This window comes from Furipterus horrens, unplaced genomic scaffold, assembly GCF_987537825.1.
Source record: "Furipterus horrens unplaced genomic scaffold, mFurHor1.1.pri manual_scaffold_13, whole genome shotgun sequence".
Lineage (NCBI taxonomy): Eukaryota > Metazoa > Chordata > Mammalia > Chiroptera > Furipteridae > Furipterus > Furipterus horrens.
This window is the reverse complement of record NW_028327183.1, coordinates 20104127-20129975: the sequence shown is the minus strand read 5'-3', so window position 1 is coordinate 20129975 and position 25849 is coordinate 20104127. Positions and strand designations below refer to the sequence as shown.

Below are 25849 nucleotides of genomic sequence, written 5' to 3'. Positions count from 1 at the left end.
AACATCGATGTGCTAGAGAAACATCTATTGGTTGCCTCTCACACGCCCCCAACTGGGGACCCAGCCTGAAACCCAGGCATATGCCCTGACTGGGAAATGAACTGGAGACCCTTTGGTTCACAGGCCGGTGCTCAATCCACTGAGCCACACCAGCCAGGGCTGGAAGCTATTTTGAATCCTAATTTCTTCACAGGAATCTTACCAATTTAGAATTGGAATCAGGCATTTCAGGATAAAAATCTCAAAACATTATACATCCATCTGACGCTTGAGTTAACATGAAAATTAGTCATATACCCAACAGTTCAGAAATTATTAAACAGCCTATTAGTAACCTTTATTCACTGTTAGTGTGTTTCATAAGCTCATGATAGTAAAGGAGTCTTTGCTGATTTGTTTTCTGTTTAAGTGAAATACTGTTTAATCAAAGCTTTTTGATCAAAACTACAGTTTTGTTTCTTCTGGTGCATTTTCTCTGTGACCTTCTGCTTAAGTCTTTAAGAAATTTGATATAGGCCTATTTTAAGGAGTCTTGTATAATTCTGCTTTCTAGGACTCCCTTTTGGTGGTGTTTCTGTTTTCTTATGCATCTGTGTTTTCAAAGTGTGGTAGATCAACTTTAGGCACTTGATAATGGGAAGAGTGAGCTAAAACAATCGGGTGTAACAGCCCCTGGGGAGAGATGTATGTGACCTTCAGAATGGGGGGAAGGTTGGTTCCTCAAGTGGTTTGGGGACATCTCCGTTACCCATGACTCACATGCTCAGTCTGTAGGATCTTTGCCATGCTGAGATTTCTGCATGGCTTCCCCTCATTGGCCTTTGGGAGACCATGGTGAGAGCATATATTTGATGTCCACCCGCTGCCTTCTCTCCCTTGTTTCTTTTCAGAGTAACCAACGGGTCGACCTCTATAAGTGGAAAGACGGCAGTGGGGAAGTGGGCACAACCTTACAAGGCCACACTCGCGTAATCAGGTAGGCACCTGCCCTCCGCTGCTCCCTGGGCTGTCTCGCTTTGTTGTAGTTTTTTTAGGAGTGAAATGAAAACACCCCCTCCTCCCACAGCTTGATTGTGTTGTGTTGGGCCTGGGTGGCTGTTAGGTCGTTAGCTTGTACTGAGGTGATGGCTTTCACAGCAAAGAACAGCTGGTATTTAAGAACCAGCATCCATGTAGTGTTAACCCCTATCCCAGAAAATACTTAGGCAGGTACAGAGTAGGATTGGAGCCGATTTTTGCCACAGGAGGGAGAAGTTATGCCAGCAGAATCCCTCAGGTCGCAGTCGGCGGTGCCGCCGAGTGGAGACGTCAGGGAGCAGCCTTTGCTGTTTCTCTGCCATAGTGAGTCACCACAGAGAGCTCCTGAATCATAGTCCTTTATCCACACACACAGTTGCCTTTCACTCGTGGTCTTCCAGTTGGCTTCCGGAGTGTTCCTTGATCTGCCCTTTCCCTGGGTCCCTGTTTCTGGGTGAGGAAAACGTGTTGTGAGAAGTAGCAGCAGGGAGTGCAGGGGTGATAAAGGTGGTAAAGGGGACCTAGGCAGTGGCGGGAAAGGCCTGACCCCTGCCCGTGCTAACTGTCCATGTGGTACCTGCCTTTCTAGGAGCGAGGGCATGAGGAGGGGGCCCAGAGGCTCACTTGCCCTCCGTGAAAGCTGCGTGGCGGCATGGCAGTGGCCACTGTTTGAAGAGGCATTGGGTTTACTCAGCGTACCTGTGGTTGGATCTGATTTAGAAAATGAAAAGTCAAAAATTTTCCTTCGTTTTGTCTGTACAATTTGTGCTTACATGTGTGTGTGTTTTAAGCTGAAATCCTCCGTTTCTTTTTTGGGAGCACATTTACTATAGCTGGAGATGACAAGGGGAAGGACCGGAAAGTTTTTTTTCGGAGCTCAGTTAAGTCTTATTCATTCCCAAAGAACTCTGGAGATTCCCAGCCTAAATAGTGTTAAGAGGCCCATTAACAGTGACTTTCTGAAGCCACTACAGACTAAATCTGCTAGTGCTTTGGAACCAGACTCTGTAATTTTTTTTTCTCTTCACTGTTCTGTTTATTTCCGTGTTCTCAGCGACTTGGACTGGGCAGTGTTTGAGCCAGATCTCCTAGTTACCAGCTCTGTGGACACCTACATCTACATTTGGGATATCAAGTAAGAACAATTAAGAGGCAAAACCACATGGTTGTGGGATAATTTGGTACCTTCGTTTCAGAGATCAGGTATCTTAGTTTGGTGCCCCCTAGATGCAGACCGGAGACAAGGATACTTTGCAGGTACGTTATTTAGGAGGTGAAAGAAACGCCATGGGTGGAGAGGAGGCGGGATGGGGAGGGCCACAAGCAGACGGCGCATTACCCATGTGTACTGCTGTGAACAAGTGAGGCTTGGCCTTATTGGGGGCTGCTAGGTGCTCGTGTCAAACTTCTTCCTCGGAAACATCCCAACCTGAGGGCTGAGCAAGTGGGGGTGCTGTGCACTGTTAGTCATCAGTTGTCCCCAGGGGCCTCAATTCTCTGGCACTTCAGTCTTGTCACAATGGCTTGCAAAATGGGCTTCAGCATGGGCTGCAGCAGCCAGGGAGATTCTTTTGGCAAAGAACACAGGTGCTGGCATTTGAAAGTCTGGCTGAAGTTTACTGAAGTGGCAAGTGACGGTGAGGGAATTTTGACGGGCACAGACACACGTCTGCCACAGCAGGCAGTTCTACAAGACACACGTGCCCAGCCCTTTACTTGCTGTTTGTGAGGCTCAGTTTCCCATCTGTAAGAGGGACTGAGAGCTGCCTGGTAGGGTTACTCCTCATGGGGTAAAGAGCACCATCCTAGGGCCCGGCACCTCATAAATTCTATTGTTTTTAAATTTAAACTTAAAAATTTTTATTGTATTTTTTCCATTACCATTTATTCCCCCCATGCCCTCTTCTACCTCCACCTCTCCCCCTCCCCCCTGCAGTCACTACTCTGTTGTCCGTGTACATGAATTCTTCCTCTTTTTTTTTCATTTTTGCTCGATCCCTCCACCCCCCTACCCTCTGCCCAGAGGTGTCAGCCTGCTCTTTATCCATGAGTCTCTTAAATTCTTAATAAACTTCTATTTTCCTTTTCCTTTTTAGAGCAAAGTTCCTTTTGCTGTAACACTTAGAGGTGACTTACAGTGGTATCTGTAGAGTCCCCCAGATGGGACACTTTCCCCTCACAGGGCTGCTCAGCTCCCAAATGGCAGTGGTTTTGTGATATTTTAAACTGAAAGGTGGACTGTATGTAAAGGTAAGCCAGGTATTGAGGCCTGACAAATTCGACAGACTAGTGAAAGTAAGGGTGTGTAGAGCTGACTTCCCTGCATTCCAAGCAGATTACTGCAGCCCCAGACGGAGAAAAGGAGCCCAGAATCCAGGGAAATGAGACAGAACCCCCAGGGAGCTCTGGGGCAAGCTTAGAGTATTCCTTTATCTAACCTTGAAATAATTGTTTTCATAACCTGAAGATTAAAAGACAGTGAACTGAGATTCCTTTTCAGATTTTCCAGATAGTAAGTGTAAGCTTCAGATTTTCCCTGTTTGGCCCTCCCAGCCCTAGGGCACTGCCCAGTTCTGTCATTTTACCATTTGTAGAGAGAGCCTCTCTCTCCAAGAGTCTCCTTTTGTATCCAGGAGTAGGGTTTATTTATTTAAAATATTTATTTATTTATTTTTAGTGAGAGGGGAAAGGGGGGAGAAAGAGAGGGAGAGAGACATTGATTGGTTGCCTATCCTATGCCCCCAATGGGGGACCTGGCCTGCAACTCAGGCATGTGTCCTGACCAAGAATTGAACCAACAACCTTTGGTTTGCAGGATGCCACCCAGCCCACGGAGCCACACCAGTCAGGGCCAGGAGTAGGTTTTTTCTTTCTTTTCTTTTTAAATTGTGGTTATAAAACAAAACAAAATTTACCACCTTCACCATTTTTAAGTGCACAATTAGTAGTGTTAAGTATATTCACATTGTTGTGCAACAGATCTCCAGAACTTTTTCATTGTGCAAAGCTAAAGCTTAGTTCCTGTTAAACAACAGCTTCCCATGTCTCCCTTCTCCAGCCCCTGGCAACTACCATTCTGCTTTCTGTCTCTATGAATTTGACTGCTCTAGGGACCTCATGTAAATGGAATCAGGCAGTATGTGTCCTTTTGTGACTAACTTTTTTGACTTAGCACAATGGCCGTAACATTCATCCATGTTGCAGCATGTGACAGGATTTCCTTCCTTTTTAAGGCCTTTGTATGTATATAACACATTTTGTATCCAGTTATCAGTCGATGGGGAGTTTGGTTGCTTCCACTTGGCTTTTGTGAACATCAGAGTAGTGTTTTACTCCACCTGTGAAATGCTGTTAGGAAGGTTCTTGCAGTTATGCCTTCATGGCTGTACCATTGTTCCATTAGGAGAAATGACATCAGGAAGGTATTTTTTTGGCTTTTTCTGCTTCAACATTCGGGTTACCCAAGCCATACTGAATTATGTAATTCATTTTCTGTGGACACAGCTGTATGATTTGAAAATCAGTCTCAGCCTCAATTGAAGTGACTGATAAAATTCATCTACCTAGAGGGAGACAAGCTTCCTCTTACCCAAGGACATTTTTCCATTGCTTTATAAATTTTTTTAAAAAGATTTTATATTTATTTTTAGAGAGAGAGGCACGGAGGGAGAACGAGAGGGAGAGAAACATCTGTTGGTTGCCTCTCACATGCCCTCAACTAGGGACCTGGCCTGCAACCCAGGCATGTGCCCTGACTGGGAATGGAACCTCTGACCTTTCAGTTCACAGGCCAATGCTTAACCCACTAAGCCATACCAGCCAGGGCTCCATTGCTTTTAGAGAGAGAAGGAGAGAGAAACATTGGTGTGAGAGGGAAACATTGATTGGTTGCCTTCTCGTACACACCCCCACTGGGGATTGAACCTGCAACCTGGGTATCTGCCCGGGCTGGGAATCAAGCCTGCGACCTTTCAGTCTATGGGACAATGCTCCAGGGCAGGAGACAAGCTTCTCTTTATGTTCTTTTAAGGCCCTCACATTCCCACTGAACTCCGAGTACCTACTGAAAGGAAAGTGCAAAGGGTGAAAAGCACCAGGTGGATAATGGTATATGAATTGGGCATTTGACTTCTGACTTCTCTATTTCAGAGACACAAGGAAACCTACCATTGCACTGTCTGCTGTAGGTGAGTGTATACTCCCCTGGCTTGTCTTTTTTTCTATCCCTTCCATTTCTGCTCTCACATTGACTGTCCTATGCCTCATGGGTCATCATGGCTAAGTGAAGTTATAAATCCCATATTGCAAGGGGCTTGCTTCAGGCTGCTCTTAGAAGTTAGAGTCACTACTGTTGAATCGTGATCAGGAACTTACTTCACAATGCAAAGACAAGTGCCAAATTGATTTGTTTTGAAACTTTTTATTGGGAAAACTTCAAATGTATATAAAAATAGAAGAATGTGAAGTACCTTGTGTTCATCATCCAGCATCAACAGTTGTCAACATACCACCAATCCTATTTCATCTTTTATCTCCACCCGCTGGCCCAACTCTCCCCTATCCTCTTTGGGATTATTTTGAAGCAAATCCCAGGTATCCCATCATTTCATCAATAAATACTTTAGTAAGAATTTTTTTGCAAGAGAAGAATTCTTAAAAAAAACAACAACTGTTAACATACCTAAAAATATTAACAATACCTCTTTGTTATCATCATACACTTAAGCAGTATCAGATTTCCCCAATAGTCTCCCTCCCTTCCTCTCTCTCTGTTTTACAATTATTTGATTGTGTATTGATTTTTGGGGAGAAAAGAAGGGGGTGGGAGAGAGAGAGACCGATTGGTTGCCTCTCGTATGCGTCTGGAGTGGGAATCAAACCCACAACCTAGGTATGTTCCCTGACCTGTGATTAAACCTGCAACCTTTTGGTTTACAAGATGACAGTCCAATCAACTGAGCCACCCTGCCAGGGGTTTTCTGGGAACTTTTCAAGTAACTGTCTTGAGGAGATGGAGCAGGCTTTTCTTACTCATTCTCTAGCTGATATGCTTTCTTACACCAAAACAAAACAAAACAAAAAACCTGGGTCTACTAAGTAATACACCCCCTTTCTTTATTTAAAGGGGTCTCCACCAATTGCTCTTAGATGACTTACGGTGCCCTATGTCTCAAGGAAAAAAACACAACAAAAAAACAAATACCCTCACCAAATCCAAGCAAGGATGAGTCCTGGGCATTAACTCTATTTCCTGCTAGATGTTAAGTCTTTGCTTTATCTGTCATGCTCTCCAGACTTCTTGGATCAGGTTTGTCTGCATCCCCCAGATCTACTGTGGTGTCCCAATAATAAACATCCACCCAAAGGGAGAGATGTCAAAGCAGAAACATCGTGTGTTTTCTGAGCCAGAGCACCACCAGAGGTGGGAAGGAGGACCATTGTCTGGTTCTGGTTTAACTTAACTTGATTATTTTTAAGAGTCAGGTGTAATTGCTGTTACATCCCAGTTCTCCACATTTCTCATCTCTTCTGTCATCTTATAATATGCCTCCTCTCTTAAATAGTAACTCTTTTTGTCATTGTTGTTCTTTGTATTTGCAGAGTGGGAAAGGCCTGTGTCCTGTGCCTGGGCGCTCCCTTTCCCTGATTCAGTGCAGAGCCAGTGGCCATGTCTACCCATGATTGGGGAGGTGGGGGGTGCACATAACCCTCTGAGGGCAGAATGGGGCAACACTGGGGCTTATTTTTCATCAGAGTTATAGCTGTGGGCTTTGTTTTTCCAACATTGTTTCTAAAAAGAGAGAGAGAGAGAGAGAAGGAACAGGTATGGAGCTGAGGCTCTTATGGTTGGAAGTGCAAGTGTGGTCATGGGAGGTGATGAGGAGCCAGGTTGTGTGATGGGTCAGTTACCACCAGCAGAGCCACGTTCAACTTCTCCCTAAGAAACTGCATTTCCTGCTGATGCTACTTGAAGGGAACCTGGAGATTTTTTCCCACGTGAAGTTATTACCTCAATTCACTGACTCTGATCCTCTTCCTATGTGTTATTTAATTTGCTTATTTCTTGGATTTTCACTTCATGGTGGAGTTGGTGCAGTTATAGAAACTTGAAGGGTTCTGTCTTTATTTCAACCAGAGCCCATTCTCCCGCCCCCTTGGATGTGCTGCCCTCTGGTTCTGAAGGTGCTGAGACAGCAGCTTTCTTCCCCTGATTTTTCTTTGCAGCGGGTGCCTCACAGGTCAAATGGAATAAGAAAAATGCTAATTGCCTTGCCACCAGTCACGATGGGGATGTGCGGATATGGGACAAGCGGGTGAGTAGTCTCTCTTTCCCCCCAGTTGGGCTCTACTCCCTCCCAGAGGGTACGAAGAGGCTGTTGTGGGCAGCAGGACCTGTCTTGAGAGTTTAGGGTGCCCTGTGCAGCGTGGTAAATTGCCACTTTAAGATCGCAGTACCAGATGATGTTTGCTTCCTCTTCAAACTGGTGTTGAAGGACAATAGGGAAGTGAGGCATTGTGGTCAGTGGACAAGAAAATGAACTTGGCCTGGCTGAGGTTAGTCCCATTTTGCTACCTCCTAAGTGTGATATCAGGTGAGTCATTAGACTTCTCCAAGCCTCTGTTTCCTTATCTTTAAAGGAAAGATGATAATAGTGAGTGTAGCATTGAGGAGGGCAGGCCTGGGGGACCTGATGCTGTTCTAGGGTGGTCGACTGTCCCAGATGGCAGAGCGAAAACTGGTTGCTCTAGGACATATGCTACCCTGAATATCTCTGGTGTAAACCACTGAGGCACAGGGTACTCAGCTGCACAAATCCTCCCTTAGAAGTCTAGCTGTCCCATCAGCCTCAAGAGAGCCTGCAGACCATACATCCTCCCTGAACCCCTCGTGTAACTGACCAGCATGAAAGAGGCGCGGGGTCCTAGACGGCCGTTGTAGTGGAAAGCATTTGGATGTTTGGTACGTTGATGTCAGTGACAGTAACGATGCAGGGAAAGGGCCTCCCCGTACCTAACTGCTAGACGATTGGCTTAATAATCTGTATAACAGGCGGCTTCTGTAAGATTTGGGGTCTAAATATTGCTTCCTGCTTTGTGAAACCCTAGGCTGGAGATCCTCAGCCTTAATGGGGAGCATCCACTTTGGAGTTTTCCTGAAACTTGTTCAGGGACTGTCCCAACTTGGGTGTTGACTGGAAAGTCTCGGTTTTGTTTCTGGCTGCCCTGCTTCCTTTCCCGCCTAGCAGGGAATAAAGCCTTTCAGTTGTAGAGCAGAGAGGGAAGTGGAGCAGAGATTGGGGGTCTGCTGCACTGGGTGCGAACACCTGCTGGGGAAGCAGTGTGCTGGCTGAAGCTTTCCGCCTCAGGCAGCTCTTACTGAGAAGGGATTTTATAAGTAGCAGTTGGACAGGCGCATCTTCCCTGTGTTAGCTTTTGTCCCTGTCCCTTTAGTGCAGTTTGTAATAGCCATTCTTCTATCCTCCTTATTTCTTAAATTGGCAGTTGGTTTTATTCCTTTTGTCACGAGCATAGCATTTACATATAGTAAACAGTTTTTTTAGAAGTGTGGTTAATTGCAGTGCATACCTATTTGTTATAGGCTGTATTCAGAGTCATAGGCAAAGCAATTGTCAGTACCTGTTTTTCGAAACAGTACCTGTGTTCCTTATCTCGCAGTAGGTGCTGCAAGCTGTTCCTTCCCCCCCTTCTCACTGGGCCACTCATCACCCTGACTTCCCTTAGCAAGCCTTTTATCTGTTTTGTTTAAAAGGTTTTAACTTCATTTTTGGCTGTTAATACGTAGGACGTCTGCTCAGATGGATTGTAAAACTCTTTAGTTTTACTTCTGTGGCACTTTCTAGGGTCAGAGCAGCACTGATGGCAGCAACCTCAGAGGCTCAAAAAGTGCAGTATCAGTGGTAACGCAGGATTTCACTCAAGCTCGTGTGTGACTGATAATAAACGTTTGCCAAGCATTTATTGCGCACAGGCATTGTTCTAAGAACTTTACATGAATTAGTTTGTTTCTCTTTATAACTAGTCTTTAAAGTAGGCACTATTTTTATCTCTATGCTACAGATGAGTAAACTGAGGCACAGTTCGTTGCTAGGATTTTAACTCAGGGAGGCTGGTTCTGGAAACTGTACTTTTTTTTGTTTGTTTTAAGATTTTATTTATTTATTGTCAGTGAGAGGGGGAGAGAGGGAAAAAAAGGGAGAGAGAAACACCTATGTGTGAGAGAAATATCAATTGTTTGCCTCTCTCACACCCCTGACTGGGGACCTGGCCAACAACCCAAGCATGTGTTCCGACTAGGAATCGAACCAGTGGCCTTTTGGTTTGCAGGCCAGCGCTCAATCCACTGAGCTACACCAGCAAGGGCTCTAAGTATAACTTTTAACAGCAGCATCATATTGTATCAGATAGCTGTACTGTACTATAATTGATTTAAAATTTTTAATTATTCCCCACTTACTATTTGTATTGTTTCTGGTTTTCTGGTGTTCCATATAATACCAAGATGAACATCTTTTGTATCTAAAGCTTTTGTGAATTTAGACTATTCCCTTAAGAAAGGAAAATTTTAAGTCTCTTGATAAAAATTGTCAAATTTTATTCCCAAAGAGGTTATGGTATTTTATATGTACACTATTAGTGATAAATGCAGACTTACTGCATTAGTATTATTTATAGATATCTTCTAATTTGATAGCTTAAAATAACTTTTAATGTTTTAATGTATTTTTCTGTGGTTTCCTTTTGAGTTTATTCACTTCATATGCTTACTAATTGTGCTTTATTTTCTTTTGAGATGTGTGTTCATTCTCTTTTGGGGTCTTGGTTACATTAAGATTGGTAGTTTTAGCCTTAGGATTGAGGTTGGATCTGTTTGCATGTCACAGTTCTTTTCCTTAGGTGATTATGAGGAAGGGGAGCAAGAATTACAGACCATAATAATAAAGGGCAAAAGCACGCATTATCTCAGATCCTTCATTAAAGCCATACAGGGGTGGGAGCAGAAGGAAGTCAGGCTCCCAGGCCCATATACAGAGCATGCATGAATGAGAGCTGGATACGTATTGTTGTTTGTTGTAAACAAAACAAAGTGGTTTTTTTAAAGGTAAAGTATCTGTACTATTTTTGTATCCCCACTCAGCACCCAGCAGACTGTTACATGTTAGACGTTTCAGTGAGTTTTTCTAAATTGACAATACTCAGTGCTGATCCTTTGCAGAAACCCAGTACAGCAGTGGAATATCTAGCAGCTCACCTCTCCAAAATCCATGGCCTGGACTGGCACCCAGACAGCGAGCACATTCTTGCTACCTCCAGTCAAGACAATTCTGTCAAGGTGAGTGGTACCCCAGTGGGGAAGTTGGGGAGCTATGTTTGGGAGGCAGCACTGTCTTCTGAAGGAAAGCTACAGGATGTTAGCATTATGTGGGTGTTTCAGGGGTGCATGTACATCCTAGGGAGCTGAGCAAGTACACCTAGGTAAGTAGACCAGCAGGAATGATGTGTTAGCATGTATCTGATATGACTCCTGGACTTAGTTTCTTTCTCCTTGTGAAAGGAAGTCAGAAACAAAAGCATTTAAAGGAAAAGTTGCCAGGAAGTCGGATTTCAGAAGGACTGGCTCAGCAAAAAAAAACTCCCCCAAAACAAAAAAACAACAGCACGACAGATATATATGCAAAGAAGAAGAGCCCACAGAGTTGTAAAGGTTACCAAGTTTATGATTAGTCTACCTGGGATGGAAAAACACCAATTTTCTCAGCATGAATATTATATCTGTAAAATTGTGACATCTTCAAACATCAGCATTGCAGAAGTCAAAATAGGGTTGTTTTATTAGAGAGTCTCTAACTTTCAGGAAATGCTTAAGGTTTTATATGTTTTGATGACCTGTTATTTTTTATTTATTTCAGAGTGTAGTGTTTCTTGTTGTTTGCTTTCCTTGTCTGACTGGGGGATGTGATGTCCCTCCTTACTGGAAAGGATGCAGGCAAAGACTCAGCCTCCCTCTCCAGTTCCTCCTTGTGGTCCGGTACTGCCCAGAAGGACAAGAGATTTGACCACAGAAATTTGCTTAGCAATTTTGTGATTCAGCACCATTAATGTAATGCTTTGTTTTATTTAAATAGGCATGTACTTCTTTTTGGAATGGTTAGCAAAACTAGAGTCATACACTAAGGCTTAAAAGTTAACTTCTGTCTTGAGGTTTGTAAATCCCCTAGGGTTGTAATTTATATTTATGTGTCAGAAGTGGGTTTTTTACTTGTTTTGGATTTAGATTTTTTGTCCCAATACCCCTATCCTTTTTTTTAAAAAAGGTTAATTTTGTTAACTGTCATGCTAGTCTTTGTAAATGAACATGGATATAATTTTTTCTAACCTGAAAAGTCAACAACTGAAATGCACTCATACTAATAATGTTTTACTTGTAGATAATTAACCCAGGGAGGTTGAACTAACTTCTGTTTTATTTGCTAGTTTTTCACATATGGTGGACTTTATTGCAGGAAAACATATGAGCTAATTAAATATCTAGAGAATGCCAAGCATACCTAATTATTCCTAGTTCCCCTTTTTTGGTAAGTTGATGGAGTAAGTTATAGTTTACCCTGTGGCCATCTTGGAAACCCAAAAGCAGTATTCAGAATTTTATAATTTTCAATATGGGGCAAAAAGGGTTGTCAGAAGAAACAAGAATTATTGCGTTCCCTCCTCCAGCCCCTAACTTCTGGCAACCATGGATCTGTTCTCCATCACTATAGTCTTTCGTCTTTTGAGAATGTCATTAAAACGGAATCATGCAGTAACTTTTTGAGGTTGACTTCTTTCATTCAGCATAACATCTTTTAAGATTTGTCCAAGTTGTTTTAAGAAGCAGTAGTTCATATACCTTTTACCATTGAGTAGTAATCCATTGTATGGATATACTACTATTTATTATCTGTTGACCTGCTGCATTACATTTGGGCAGTTCCCAGTTTTTGGTGACTGTGAATAGAGCTGCTGTAAACAATGCATATAGATTTTTTTGTGAATAGAAATTTCCAGTTTTCTAGGACAAATATGTAAGAGTGGGATTGCTGGGTCTTATAGTAAGTAGGTGAGTATTTAACTTTTAAGGAAACTGCCAAACTTCCAGAGTGGCTTCTGTCTCTTTTTGAAAATAATTCATTTTACTTTATTTTTAAAAATTTAAAAATGATTTTATTTATTTACTTTTAGATGGAGGGGAAGGGAGGGAGAGAAACATCAATGTGTGAGAGATACATTGATTGATCTGTTGCCTCTCATATGGCCCCAACCGGGGATCAGGCCTGCAACCCAAGAATCAAACTGGCGACCTTTCGATCTGCAGGCTGGCGCTCAATCCACTGAGCCACACCAGCGAGGGCATGTTTTAGAAAAAAAATTTTTTAATTAATTTGTGCGAGGGAGAGTCAGTCAGACAGACAGACAGACATTGATTTGTTCCACTTATGGATGCATTCCCTGGTTGATCTTGTGTGTGCCCTGACCATGGATTGAGCCCACAGCCTTGGCATATAGGGATGATGCTTTAACCTACTGAGCTGACTGGCCAGGGTGAAAATAATTTCTTAATAACTTAATAGTTCAGAGTTTCAGTCTTGGTCCCCCTGCCTTTGGCGCTGTGCCATTTCAGCTTTCATGACAGGTGCTTGAACTCTTTAAGTGTATTTGTCTCTCCATTGAGAGCATAGGCATCTCTAAGGTAGGGCTTGTATCTGGCTCACCTTTGGGTACCTGCAGCTTCAAGTTCCACACCTTCCATGAAGGCATGGGTGAATGAGCGTGTGCGTGAGCGGGCTGGTGGGCATGCGGACTGTCGCCCAGCCACCTTTTCCTCTGTGACCTTGGGCAAGTTAGCTTCTGCATTTGCAAAAAAGATGAATAACACCCATTATATGGTTGTTGTAAAGATTAAATGGGATAAAAAACTTTACGCTCTAAACATTTATCTAAAGTACAATAAGTAGGCAGTACATTTCAGCTGTTGTTATTAGTTAAATTACCCTACTGGTGTAAAAGTGATACAGGTTGAAAACATGTCATTCTTACCTTTCAGCTAGAATCATGTTTAATAGGCAGACTGACAGGAATCTGCCCCAGGGGGCTCCTCATGAAATAAAAAATTCTCCTGTAATGTTTATAAATGGGAAATGGAGATTTTCTTTGTCTCTGTCACAGTAGCATGGCTGTGGGGGCTAACTGAAATGCACTATTGAAACGTACCTTTATTTTTTTATTTTTTAAAATAGATTTTCTTGATTATGCTGTTACAGTTGTCGCATTGTTCCCCCTTTGCCTGCCTCTGCCCAGTATCCCCCTTCCCTCCAGCAATCCCCCCTTAGTTCATTTCCATGGGTCGTGCATAAAAGTCCTTTGGCTTCTCCATTTCCTACACTGTTCTTCACATCCTCCTGTCTATTTTGTACCTACCAATTTGTACTTCTTAATCCCTGCACCTTTTCCCCATTCTCCCCCTTCCCCCTCCCAGCTGATAACCCTGCACATGATCTCCATACCTATGATTTTGTTCCTGTTCTAGTTGTCTGCTTACCTTATTTTTTTAGATTCAGTTGTTGATAGTTGTGAATTTGTTGACATTTTGTTTATTTATATATTTTTAAAGATTTTATTTATTTATTTAGTGGGAGGGGCTTTATCTTCCCGGCACTGGAACCCTGGGTTGTGTGGTCTGGCCTGGGGCTGGGGTCACTGGCTCCCAGGGCATCCCTGCTGACCTTCATCCACCACACGTGCAAGTGGGGCCATCCGTTGTACCACCACCGCTGCCTCTGCGCCGCGCTGCCCCTCTGCCCCTCCTGTCCGTCTGGGTGAATGTGGCTTCTTTAAATCCTTGGTTGTTGAACTTCCAAACAGCTCGATTTCCTGACAGTTCGCTGTGTTACTTGTTTCGAGGTCTAGTTGTAAGTCTTTCTGTGGTTGTGCGCCTCCATCTTGATGGTAAGTTCTGAAATGTACCTTTAGAGGACAAAACACATGGAGTTAAAAGGCTGTTCTTATTTCAATAGTTGAGGTTTTTTTAAAAAAGATTTTATGTGTTCATTTTTAGAGAGAGGAAAGGGAGGGAGAAAGAGAGGGAGAGAAGCATCGATGTGAGAAAGAAACATTGATTGGTTGCTTCTTGTATGCTCCCTGACTGGAAACCTAACCAAAAACTCAAACATGTGCCCTGACCAGGAATCAAACTCACAACCTTTTGCTTTGCGGAATGATGCCCAACCAGCTGAGCCACAACAGTCAGGGCAGTAGTTAAGTTTTTAATGGCATTTATTTCACAATTATCCTGCTTTCTTTCTTCCAGTTCTGGGATTACCGCCAGCCTCGGAAATACCTCAATATTCTCCCTTGCCAGGTGCCTGTCTGGAAGGCCAGATACACTGTGAGTGTGACACCTGTCTCATGCTGGGAACCTTCGGTCTTGGTGGTCCAGGCCAAGGGCTCAAGGGCCATTTCTTATTTACTCTATTAGGCTGTTTTCTCTTTCTGTCTTGATTTAGGGGTGGGACAAAGGTGGGCATGGTGGCATAAAAGGGTGTTATATATTGTACTGAAAAATTTGCCCTTGGCATGTTGGGTAAGAATTTGTACGAGCATTGCTAACCATAGACTGGAGAGCTAGGTAGTGTGAAGGTGGTACTAACGGCAGGGAAGAACGTGAAGTGGCAGCTGAGGGTTGAGGCTTGTCATCAGTAGATTGTGGTTTTAGATTCAGAAGACTTGGGCTTTGGGGGCAGTAATGCCACTTGACTTTTTCCCCAGCTTTATCGAGCTATAATTGACATATAACATTGTGTAAGTTCAAAGTGTACAATTGTTTTGCTACATGTTGCAAAACAATTATGACCATAGTGTTAGCTAACACCTCCGTCACATAATTACCATTTCTTTTTAGTGATGAGAACATGTAAGATCTATTCTCTTAGCAACTTCCAAATATATAATACAGTATTATTTTGTTTAATCACTGTACTGTACATTAGAGTCCCAGAACTTAATTGTCTTGTAACTGGAAGTTTGTACCCTCTGACCAACATCTCTTCTTCTCCCTGACCCCTCAGCCCTGGTAACTGCTATTCTACTTGCTGTTTCTATGAGTTCAGCTATTTAAAAAATTTTTTTCATTTATTGATTTGAGAGAGAGAGAGGAGGGAAGGAGAGGGGGGAAGAAAGACAGAGAGAGGAGAGAGAGAGAGAGAAACACTAATTTTTTGTTTCACACATTTATGCATCAATTGATTGATTTTTGTATGTGCCCTGACGGGATCTGAACCTGCAACCTTGGCGTATCGGGATAATGCTCTAACCAACTGAGCTATGCCCAGCCAGAGCTGAGTTCAGCTTTTTTAAGATTCCACATGTAAGTGATATCATACAGTATTTGTCTTTCTCTGACTTATTTCACTTAGCATAATGCCCTCAAGGCTCATCTACATTGTGATAAATGGCAGGATTTCCTTCTCTCTCCTGGCTGAATAATATTCCATTGTGTGTGTGTATGTGTATGTATATATGTGTATGTATACACACACACTTTTTTTTCCCTTCATTGTTGATGGGCGCTTAAGTTGTTTCCATATCTTGGCTATTGTGAATAATACTGCAATGAGACATTTAATATTTGTGTGACTTTGGACAAGCAACTTGATGTTTCTGAGCAGTGGTATTCTTCTTTGTAAAATATGAATAATAATTTTTACAATACCTTCCATTTTTATTGTGATAAAACCCCTTTTAAAGAGAACAATTCAGTAGCATTTAGTACGTGTACAATAGGCCTTCCTTTAGAAAAAATCATATATTATAAACCACAAAATGCTATAGATATAGGGCGTAGGCTAGTATCAACCTTCCAACAGTTTTTCTATTGCTAAATTGATAGCTGCTGATCAGTAATATATTTCTCTTAGTGTCATTTTGAAAGGGAACACAGGGATGAATAAAGCTACTTTTATACATTAAGCTGTCACCCTGGGGCATTGTGGAGCATAGAGGATAATTTGGGTATTAAGTGGCTTTGGCATCCAGGATCACTTGTCAACAATAGATGTTGTTCTTTATTTTCTCTTTTGCTCAATCCCTTTATCTCCCTCCTAGCCCCCCAACCTTTCCCCCCAACAGCTGTCAGCCTGCTCTCTATAAGTCTGTCTCTTATTTTCCTTGTTAGTTCATTTGTTCATTAGATTCCACATGTGAGTGAAATCATATGGTTCTTGTCTTTCTCTGACTGGCTCATTTCACTTAGCATAATGCTCTCGTTCTTATGAATTGAAATACTTCTCTGGATTAATATGTTTGCTTTAAAAAAATAAACAGAGAAGTCCAGGAGTGCTGCCAGGAGAGGAGGTGTCGATAAATGGGCTCTTAGGTGATAATGGTTTATTCTTCAGAGAACAGTGTCTAATTATCATTGGCTCCTTAGCTGCCTAGCAGATTGGGTGTTGATAAGTAAAACCTGTCAGACCTCAAACTAACTGGAAGGTTTTTTTGAATAGCTGTGGTATTTGGGGCAGTGGGAAGTTTGTGCCTCATGTGGATTTGTGCCCCTGATGCATTTTGAGGAGACAGGAATTATGCTTGCTGCTCCGGGCTTTCCCCCACGGCGCCTGTGCGCTCACTCTGGGAAAGCGCTCAGTAACTCATAGAGGGAGCGCTGGGATGTGAAACAGTGGGATCCATGTGCAACAGAGCCATTTGCTTATTTTAAAGATTTTTAAAGTTCTTTAAGTGATTGGCTTGCTTTACTTATTTATTTTTTTACTTGATGTGGTCCCTTCCTGAAGCAAAGAAAAAGGAAAAGAAAAGTAGATGCGATGGTCAACTTACAGTATTTGGAAACATTTTTCCCAGTTGGGTTGGGACCTTCCATCATTCAATTTATTTCAGGAAAGGATTCCAACTTTGTACTGAGATCATGTTCCCTGGAACAATCACCCGCTTTTCCCTTTCTTGCCGTAGCCTTTCAGCAATGGATTAGTGACTGTGATGGTTCCCCAGCTGCGGAGGGAGAATAGTCTTCTCTTGTGGAATGTCTTTGACTTGAACACCCCAGTCCATACCTTTGTGGGGCACGATGACGTGGTTCTGGAGTTCCAATGGAGGAAACAGAAGGAAGGTGAGTGGGAGACAGGACCACCTCCTAATTTCCTTTTGAGCCCTTTTCAAGACAGCTCAGTCAGGGGCGGCTGTGTGATCCAATGAGGAGGGCGTAGAAATGGGGCTGGGTTTTAGGAATGAGAGAAGCAGGGCTCTGCCGCCTTTAATCACAGACGAGTAAAGGGGCGTGTGGGCTGTGATTCTTTTCCTGAGTTTCCTCTTCTTCTCTTCAGTATAGGGTAGTCTCTCCTGTGAGAAAGAGATCTGTAAGAAATTGATGGACTTGCTGTTGGGTCATTTCTAGGGCTGAAAACCCTGGGGTCACTACTCTCAGAAGCTTCTGGCAGTTGCCCCTTGCCGCTCTGTTGATGAGGGAGACCAGAGAGCATCACTGCCAACCACATGTTCCCACTGCCCACCACATATTCCCAGTCCCACATTGTAGTATTTTACCTTCTATCCCCTTGAAGATAAGTTTGGTCAAGTGATATGCTTTGGACCTGAAACATGAAACATGCAGTCTCTTCTGGGTTGAAGTATTAACAGTCAGTGTGCAATTACATGCTCTCATTGCCTCTGCCGTGGCAGCTGGTGAAACTCCGGGTGGAAATGTTGCTGTCAGGAGTGAGGATGAGATAGAGATATGGAGAGAGCATGAAATTCTTGCATTAAAGCTACTGAGATATGGGGTTGTTTGTTATTGCAGCTTAATCAGCCAGCCCTCACTAATGCGGGTCAGAAATAAATGGGAGTGAGAAAGCCCCTGGCCTCGGCTTCTCCATGAACTCACCATGCGAATTTAGTCGCAACCTCTTTTCTTGAGATCTTCCTGCCTTGCTGTCTAAATGTTTTGCAGAACAGAAGTATATTTCTTGGTCTTCCCATGACAGAAGGAAAGCCAGGCAGTGGAGTGGTGTAACTTGTCCAGAGCACAGGCAAGGTCTCTGGCAGCCCTGGGGTTAGAGCAATTATCGCCTTACCCCAGCCTCTTCCAGGATTTCTTTTTTTTTAACAACAGCCACTATGTCTTTATTTTTATTATTATTTTTTGTTAATTGTTGACACCCAGGATTGTTTTTGAAAGGACTCTTTTGATTATCCTTTTAATTTTTCCATCTTTATTTCTGTAATCTCTCTTGCTTCTAGAACCATGACCCCATTAATTTGCATCTATGACTTTGGCTTTCAACTTACTCTTGTGCATTTTGTCCTAGTGAACAGATGATGTGGTTTCCCCACTGTCTGGCTGGGAGAGTTTAGCTTCTAGTTTTGGATTGAAATAAAAAGTTTTTAGCAACCAATTTTCAGTTTCTGTGTCTGTATGCCAGAAGGGTGAATTGTGGAAATTGGGACTAAGCCAGTAGTAAAGTTTTGAGTACAAATTATAGGTGTTTTTCTTTAAGTCCTTTTTATTGTGAACTGTATCATCCATCTAGAAAACTACATAAAACACATACAGTGTAAAGAAATAATTATGTGAAAATCTATGTAACTAAACCAAGGTCAAGAAAAAGAACATTGCTAGAACCCCAAAAGCTTTGTGATTACAGTCCCCTTGCTTTCCCCAGAAGTCAACACTATCCTAACACTTATCATGATAGTGATTTCTGTTTTATCTTTTTAGTTTTACCACTCATTTTTGCATTCTTCAAAATTGCTTGTTTTTGAACGTTTTCTGAATGTCATCATCCTTCACGTAGTCTTGTATTTTACTTCTTATTTTTACGGCCGTGTCTTCTTAGCTTTTATTGGACCACCTCAAGCTTTGATTTTGGTTTTCACTGTGGTGCACGAGCTCTCAGAGAGGAAGAAGAGAGTCAGAATGCTGTGGCCCGGGGAAAGGGGCACTTCATGAGGGAAGTGGCAGTCCTTGGTTTCAGGTATTGCAGCAGGATTAACATGCAGAATAAGGGAACAGCATTTAATTGTACACATAGGAAGCCACATGATCACTAAGAGAGGAGTTCCAAAATCAGATTGAGGATAGAGCTAGACTGTAAGGTAGCTAAACGGAGACAGCAGGAACTGGTTCTGTGAATGAAGTAGCCTTCAAAGGCAAGGAGTAGACTAGGTTGATTGGCAGAGGCTGTTGCCCTCTCTGTTTGAAGGCAAGGAGAAGACACCAGAAAGAGAGTATGTGGGACAGCAGGGCCTTTGGAAATGAGATGGAGTAGGGCCAACGGCGCAAGCAGAGGAGTTGGGTTTAGAAAGGACTTAGGTATAACTTTTCTTCATAGTTGGGGACATGAAAAGAGGCCAAATGGGAAGTCAGAAAATTGTTGATGTGAACATGAGTCTAGATGGTGGCACTCGTAACAGGCGTAGCTCAGAGTAGTTTCTGTTTTGTTAGGTTTGCTCAGGGGTATATTAAAGCATTGATTGAAGGCAGTGACAGAGAAGGAAAGGAAATTTGTCCCTTACTCACCTTATTACCTTAGATCGTGTTCTCTGTTTCCTTAGCTTCCCCATCTGTAAAATGAAGGAATTAGAAAAAAAAAGGGGGGGTGGAATTGGGTGAAATTACTTCTAAATTCTTTGCTCTCTGAATAGGCTGTGAAGGAGATTCTAGATAATTACTCTGACATGTCCTGATCTTTCATAAAGCACTCTGAGCCTTTCAGAATAATTTCCCTTTGACCAGACCTAATATGTGAAAATATAATTCAGTCAACTGAAAACATTAAAGATTTATTTTATAAAGAGATGCATGCATCTTTTTACTACAAATTATTTTAAACAGTAAAATGTCATGATGCATTTAAAACAATTCATTTTACAAAAATTGTATTCATCCCCAGCTCCTCTGGAGCGTATAAAAGAAGAACTTCTGTAGAGGTTAAAGTTTAATGTGACATTAAAGCCCAGCATCACTCTTTACCTGCTAATTTGCCAGTTATTATTTCACTTGATTTAAGTTTCTGCTCAGATGTGACTTCCTTAGGGAATCCTGTCTAAAAATAGCTCCCCCATCAGTCTCTGTCCTCTTAACTTGTGGTGGGTTTTTTTTTTTTTTTTTAGTAACACTATCACTACCGGAAATTTTATTATATATTTGTTTGTTTATTTCTTCCATTGGAATGTGAGCTCTATAAAGACTTGTTATTGTATTCCTGCTATAGTCCTAGTGGCTAGAACAGTGTCTAGTATATAGATGTTCAATAAATATTTGTTGAGTGGATGGATGGATGAATGAATGAATCTCATTCCATTGCAACCTGTAGCAAAATTGGCATTGAATCCAGAAAAATTTCCAGGATTTTTATTTGGTGATTTCTAGGGTCCAAGGACTACCAACTGGTTACATGGTCCCGAGATCAGACCTTGAGAATGTGGCGGGTGGACTCCCAGATGCAGAGGGTATGTATTCATTGCTGTTGTGGAGGAATATAACTGGATACATTAGAAACTAAAAAAAATACAAAAATATGGTATTTGTGGAAGTTGGCAGACATGTGACAGATATTTAATACATACTTGCTGGTTGGCCAAGTGGCTTGTGAGTGCCACACTGAGGCTTTGAGATCTTCAAAGAGCCAACTTCAGTATTCAGCACTTAAAGGCTGAAAAACCTCTGGATGTCTTTTCTCTTGTCCTGGTATAAAAGGGTGTGGGTACCATCCTGAGCAAATGGCCTGTAGGCTTCTTTGTTTCTCTTCTAAATGGGTTAGGAAGTTTACTCAATGTTTAGACCCTTCTGTGTCGATCAGTGGCACTTCTTCTGTGAAGCCTTTTCCAATTTTTGCCCCATAGGTGGTATCTGTTTTTGATATGAACCATAGCCGTACCTGGTATGAACTGCTTTGCTCTGTCTCATCTCAGGGTTCTGTCTTCTCATTCAGTGACTACATTTCTGAAGGCAGGAACCATGTGTCACTTGTATCGCCTTCCCCACAGCACTCTGTACAGAATGGAGAGAAAATACTGGGTAAAATTTGCAGCACTGCTTAGTACGAAGTCATTCTTGAGCATTTTGATCAATAATCGTCACCTTACTGCCTTTTAAATCTATTTGTTCTAAAAAGTGCCATTTGCTCTAAATGCTCTGAAGGTTATGATATTTTGGGGGTTAGCTGAATAACTCCATCAAGGCTTAGAATTTAAAATAATGTTTTCTGAGGCTTGCATAAACTATGAACAGGGTGAAAAAATTCCAGGGTAGGGTAATGGAGTCTATTCTCCCATATATTTAACCAGGGAGGGTTGGCGAGGGATGAAACCTATTTTGATTATATCAGTTTTTGACTGGCATCTCTATCCTTTGTGATTCCCGTTTTTAAGTCTGAACTCTTAGCCACACATGATGACCATTTCCACTGGCTTCTCTAGACCTAGATCTTCTACTCTTTGTTGCAGCTTTGTACAAATGACATATTAGATGGTGTTGATGAGTTCATCGAGAGCATCTCTCTTCTGCCGGAACCAGAGAAGATCCTTCACACTCAAGACACAGATCAGCAGCACAGCTCAAGCCATGGAGAGGAGGAAGGTAATTGGTCAAACCGGTGGTTTAGAGGAGGTACCCTCTGCACATTTCAGAGTTGTAGAAGGCACCTTCGAGCTGCTCTCTGGCTCGATTTTAAAGATGTTTGCCAACAATTGAACCTCTCTCTCTTGCCAGTATTAAAGGAAGACCTGCCAAGCAATCTCCTGGAAGAGAAGAAATCAGATCAACCAGGACTGCCTCAGACTCTGCAACAGGAGTTCTCCCTGATCAACGTGCAGATCCGGAATGTCAATGTGGAGGTACTGCTAGCTAATGAATTGTCTCTCATGCTGCGGATGGCCGCTGTTGGGAGGGGCGCTGTGTCAGCTGTGATTTCGGCTAGCAAATAGCTTTACTGCTCTAACAGAGAAGTCTCTTATGTTTTTATTTCCTAGATTTTCTAAAGAAATTGGTGTTTTACAAATGCAAATATTTTTTCTAACCATATTACTTTCTCATAAGATAAACTAAGGGATAAACTGATGCTCATGTGTCGTAAAATCGTAGATGCTCCAACACCACAATTTACTTAGATCCAGGAAGGCTTAATGATTTGGCAAAAGTTGCTGGTGAAGTTAATGGCAGGGCTGAGTTTGGAAGCCAAGCCGCCTGACTCACCAAGGCTTTTTGTGCTTTCTTGTCCAATCTTCCCTTACAGCTGGTTCTACCTTTGGTGATTTAGATTCATGTAAGAAGGTAACCAAACCTCTTTGTTCACTTCACATGTGGAGAGGTTTACTCTTTTCCTTTTGAGCAGATACCGAAATTCTTTGCTTCAGAGAATTGAGTCTCTTTATAAAGGAGTTTGAAAACTTGATTAGTTTTTCTTTTGCCCAGATTCAGTTAACAGTGGGCATGGCTATGTACACTTAAAAATTATCTCATTCGGCCCTTAAAACAACTCTTCAATAAGTGCCTTTTATCCCCACTTTACCGATGAAGAAATGGGGATACTAAAAGATGAAATGATTTGTCTAAGGTGAGCAGCTGTTTGGTGGAAGAGATAATATTTGAGTCCAGGTCTCCAGAATTCCCACACATGTGGCTCTTTTTGCTCTGCTCTAGGCATCTTTTCCTGTTGACAGCACAAGAAATCAATACAGAAAAAGAATTCTTAGGTTAATTGGTTACCTATATCAGCTTAGTTTATACACCTTTGTCCCACTTGAAAACAGTGTGGATACCTGGTGATATAGCTTAAGAAGGAAATCTTGATTCCATTCCCAGGAATGGTTTTTAAAAGTTATTGCAATATTAATTCACATACCATAATTTACCCTTTTAAAGTATATAATTTAGTGGTTCTTACTGTATTCAAAAAGTTGTGAAATTATTACCACTAATTCCAGAGCATTTGCATCATCCCAAAAGAAACCCTATACCCATTAGCAGTTATTCCTCATTTCCCACTCTCCCTGGCCCCTGGCAACCACTCATCTGCCCATTTCTGTGGATTTTACAAGGAGTTCTTTTTAAATTGAGTCAGGTATTTAACTTCTTCCCACTTTATTTTCCTTTCTCAAAATAAATATGTTTCAGTCTACCTCACAACTTTAGGATGAAACTTTTTAAGTCAGAATACTTTGAATTTATTAAATCAATGCTAAGGGGGTGGGTGGAGGTGGCAGAAGGTATGGGGCCGTAAAAGAAAATAGAAACACTACAATAAAAAAAAAAAAGAAAAAAAAAGGATTTAAAAAAGAGGAAAAGAAAATAAATCAGAGCTAAAATTAATTAGTTGTCCAAATCTTCCAAATTAATTTGTTTTTGAGGCTTCTCTGTTCATCTTTGGAGATTTCAGGAACTAAGCACATTCAGTTAGCTAATTTAAATCCTTTTGCATTTAAACACCCTTTCTGGTTTGTCTCCAAAACAATTGTCCATTTGTCCCTTGCAGATGGACGCAGCGGACAGGAGCTGCACCGTGTCTGTGCACTGTAGCAACCATCGCGTCAAGATGCTGGTGAAGTTCCCTGCGCAGTATCCAAACAACGCCGCCCCTTCCTTCCAGTTTATCAATCCCACAACCATCACCTCCACAATGAAAGCTAAGCTGCTAAAGGTGGGGACCTGCATTTACATGTTCTCCTTGATGTTTGTAAGACAGCTCTGCTCATGCGTGTGACTGAGTTGCATAGTAAGTAAAGTTGAGTGAAAACTCTGATAGATAAGATTTGGAAGTCATTTGTCCTGACATACTGCAATGTTAACACATGCTGTCCATTCCGTGTAGAAAACATTGGCACAGTGGCTCTTGGCCTTTTTGGGTTGTAGACACTCTGAAGGTCTAAAAACTATGAACCCTTCCCAGAAAAACCTGCACAAACGTTGCATATAATTTCAGAAATATTGCATGTGAATAATATGCAGTTCTATAATTATATATAATCTGCTCAGATATCACTAAATATTAATTCCAAGTTAAGAGCCTTGCAATACAATTTCATTTATCCGGAAACAATAGGCAAGATGTATTCTGAAGATAAAAGATATTTTATTTTATTATTAACTTTTTATCCTCATCTGAGGACATTTTCATTTGCTTTTTATTTTTTTTTAATTTAATTTTTTAAAAGATTTATTTTCAGAGAGAGGGGAAGGGAGGGAAAAAGAAAGGGAGAGAAACATCAATGTGTGGTTGCCTCTTATGCCCCCCCAACTGGTGACCTGGCCTACAACCCAGGCATGTGTCCTAACTGGAAATCGAACCCACAACCCTTTGGCTCACAGGCCAGCGCTCAATCCACTGAGCCACACCAGCCAGGGCTCATTTGCTGTTTTTAGAGAGAGGAAGGGAGAGAGAGAAGCATCGATTGGTTGCCTTCTTACACACCCAGATCAAGGATCCATGTAGGACTAGGTATCGTACATGTCTGCACTGGGGGTCACACGCATCTGCGTCCAAACCAGGGATGAACCTGCAACCCAGTTTTGTGCCCTGACCGGGAATTGAACCTATAACTTTTAGGTTATGGGATGATGCTCCACCTACTGAGCTACACCGGCCAGGGCAATAAAAGATACTTTATAATCAGGGGAAAAACTGCATAAGGTCATTTAAAAAAATCTGTTCCATGAAAAGAGACAGTGCTGTTCTCAAATGAGGCTGAGTGTGTGAGAGGACGGCAGTGCCTGAGCAGAGAAGGGGCAGCCTGGCACCTGGTCTTTACCATACAGGTTAGAAGCTTGATTTGTCAGTGCATGCAAAGCAAATCAGGCAGAATTCCCATCAGAAAGCCCCATGGGTGGGGGTGATACACCATTTTCAGTGTGAGCGACATCACATGTGAAGTAACTGGGTTGTCCTGACAAAACCAAATTGACCTGAATGCTCTTCACCTTTTGCCTAATTTGTTTCATATGCACTTAATCTACTTGGAGTGTGATCTGTAATAAAATGCTTATTTTATTTTATTTTATTTTTCAATTACAGTTTATATTTGCTATTATTTTGTTTTAGTTTCAGGTGTTCAGCATAGTGGTTACACAATCATACACTTCCCAAAGTGTTCCCCCTTAATGCTTCAAGTACCCCTCTGGCACCATACCTAATTAAGTAATCAAGATATTTTTCAAATATTGTAAGGATCTCTGAAATGCTAATTACTCAGCTTTTGTGGCATTTGACATTTTCTACCTGGAATTTGAATATTTCATTGTCTTGTTTAGACATACACAAAAGTAGATTTTTCTTTTGTTTATAAAAATGATAGGATTAAGAAGTATCTTCAAAGGTTGGATTTAGCCAGTGTGGCTCATTTGGTTGGAGCATCGTCCCATAACTGCGAAGGTCGCGGTACAGTCAGGGCAAATTTCTATCTTGTGGGTTTGGTCTCTGAATCAGGCACGTACAAGAGGCAACTGATTGATGTTCCTCTCTCACATTGATATTTCTCTCCCTCTCTCTCTCCTTTCCTGCCCCTCTCTCTAAAATCAATAAGCATGTTCTCAGGTGAGTATAAAAATAAATAAAATTTTAAGAATGTTTGAAGGTTGAATTCAGCACTATCCAATAGAAATATAATACATGCCACATGTAATTTAAAAATCTTTAGTAGCCACCCACACAAAAAAATTAAAAGTAGGAGGTTCAGCCCTGGCTGGTGTGGCTCAGTGGACTGAGTGCCAGCCTGCAAAACCAAAGGTCACAGGTTCTATTCCTAGTCAGGGCACATGCCTGGGTTGTGGCCAGGT

General features: G+C 41.9%; 1 protein-coding gene across 2 annotated transcripts in view; it reads left to right on the top strand.

Annotated features, from left to right (window-relative positions):
* Positions 1-25849, top strand: part of WDR59 (WD repeat domain 59) — a 76873-nt gene that overhangs the window by 19592 nt on the left and 31432 nt on the right. For both annotated transcript variants that reach the window (XM_090260236.1, XM_090260235.1), the window contains exons 4-14: positions 891-976; positions 2072-2152; positions 5167-5204; positions 7243-7331; positions 10253-10369; positions 14381-14458; positions 17035-17191; positions 20450-20529; positions 21526-21658; positions 21791-21915; positions 23553-23717. In XM_090260236.1, coding sequence (XP_090116362.1) covers positions 891-976; positions 2072-2152; positions 5167-5204; positions 7243-7331; positions 10253-10369; positions 14381-14458; positions 17035-17191; positions 20450-20529; positions 21526-21658; positions 21791-21915; positions 23553-23717 — 1149 coding nt within the window. The remainder of the gene's footprint in view (positions 1-890; positions 977-2071; positions 2153-5166; positions 5205-7242; positions 7332-10252; positions 10370-14380; positions 14459-17034; positions 17192-20449; positions 20530-21525; positions 21659-21790; positions 21916-23552; positions 23718-25849) is intronic.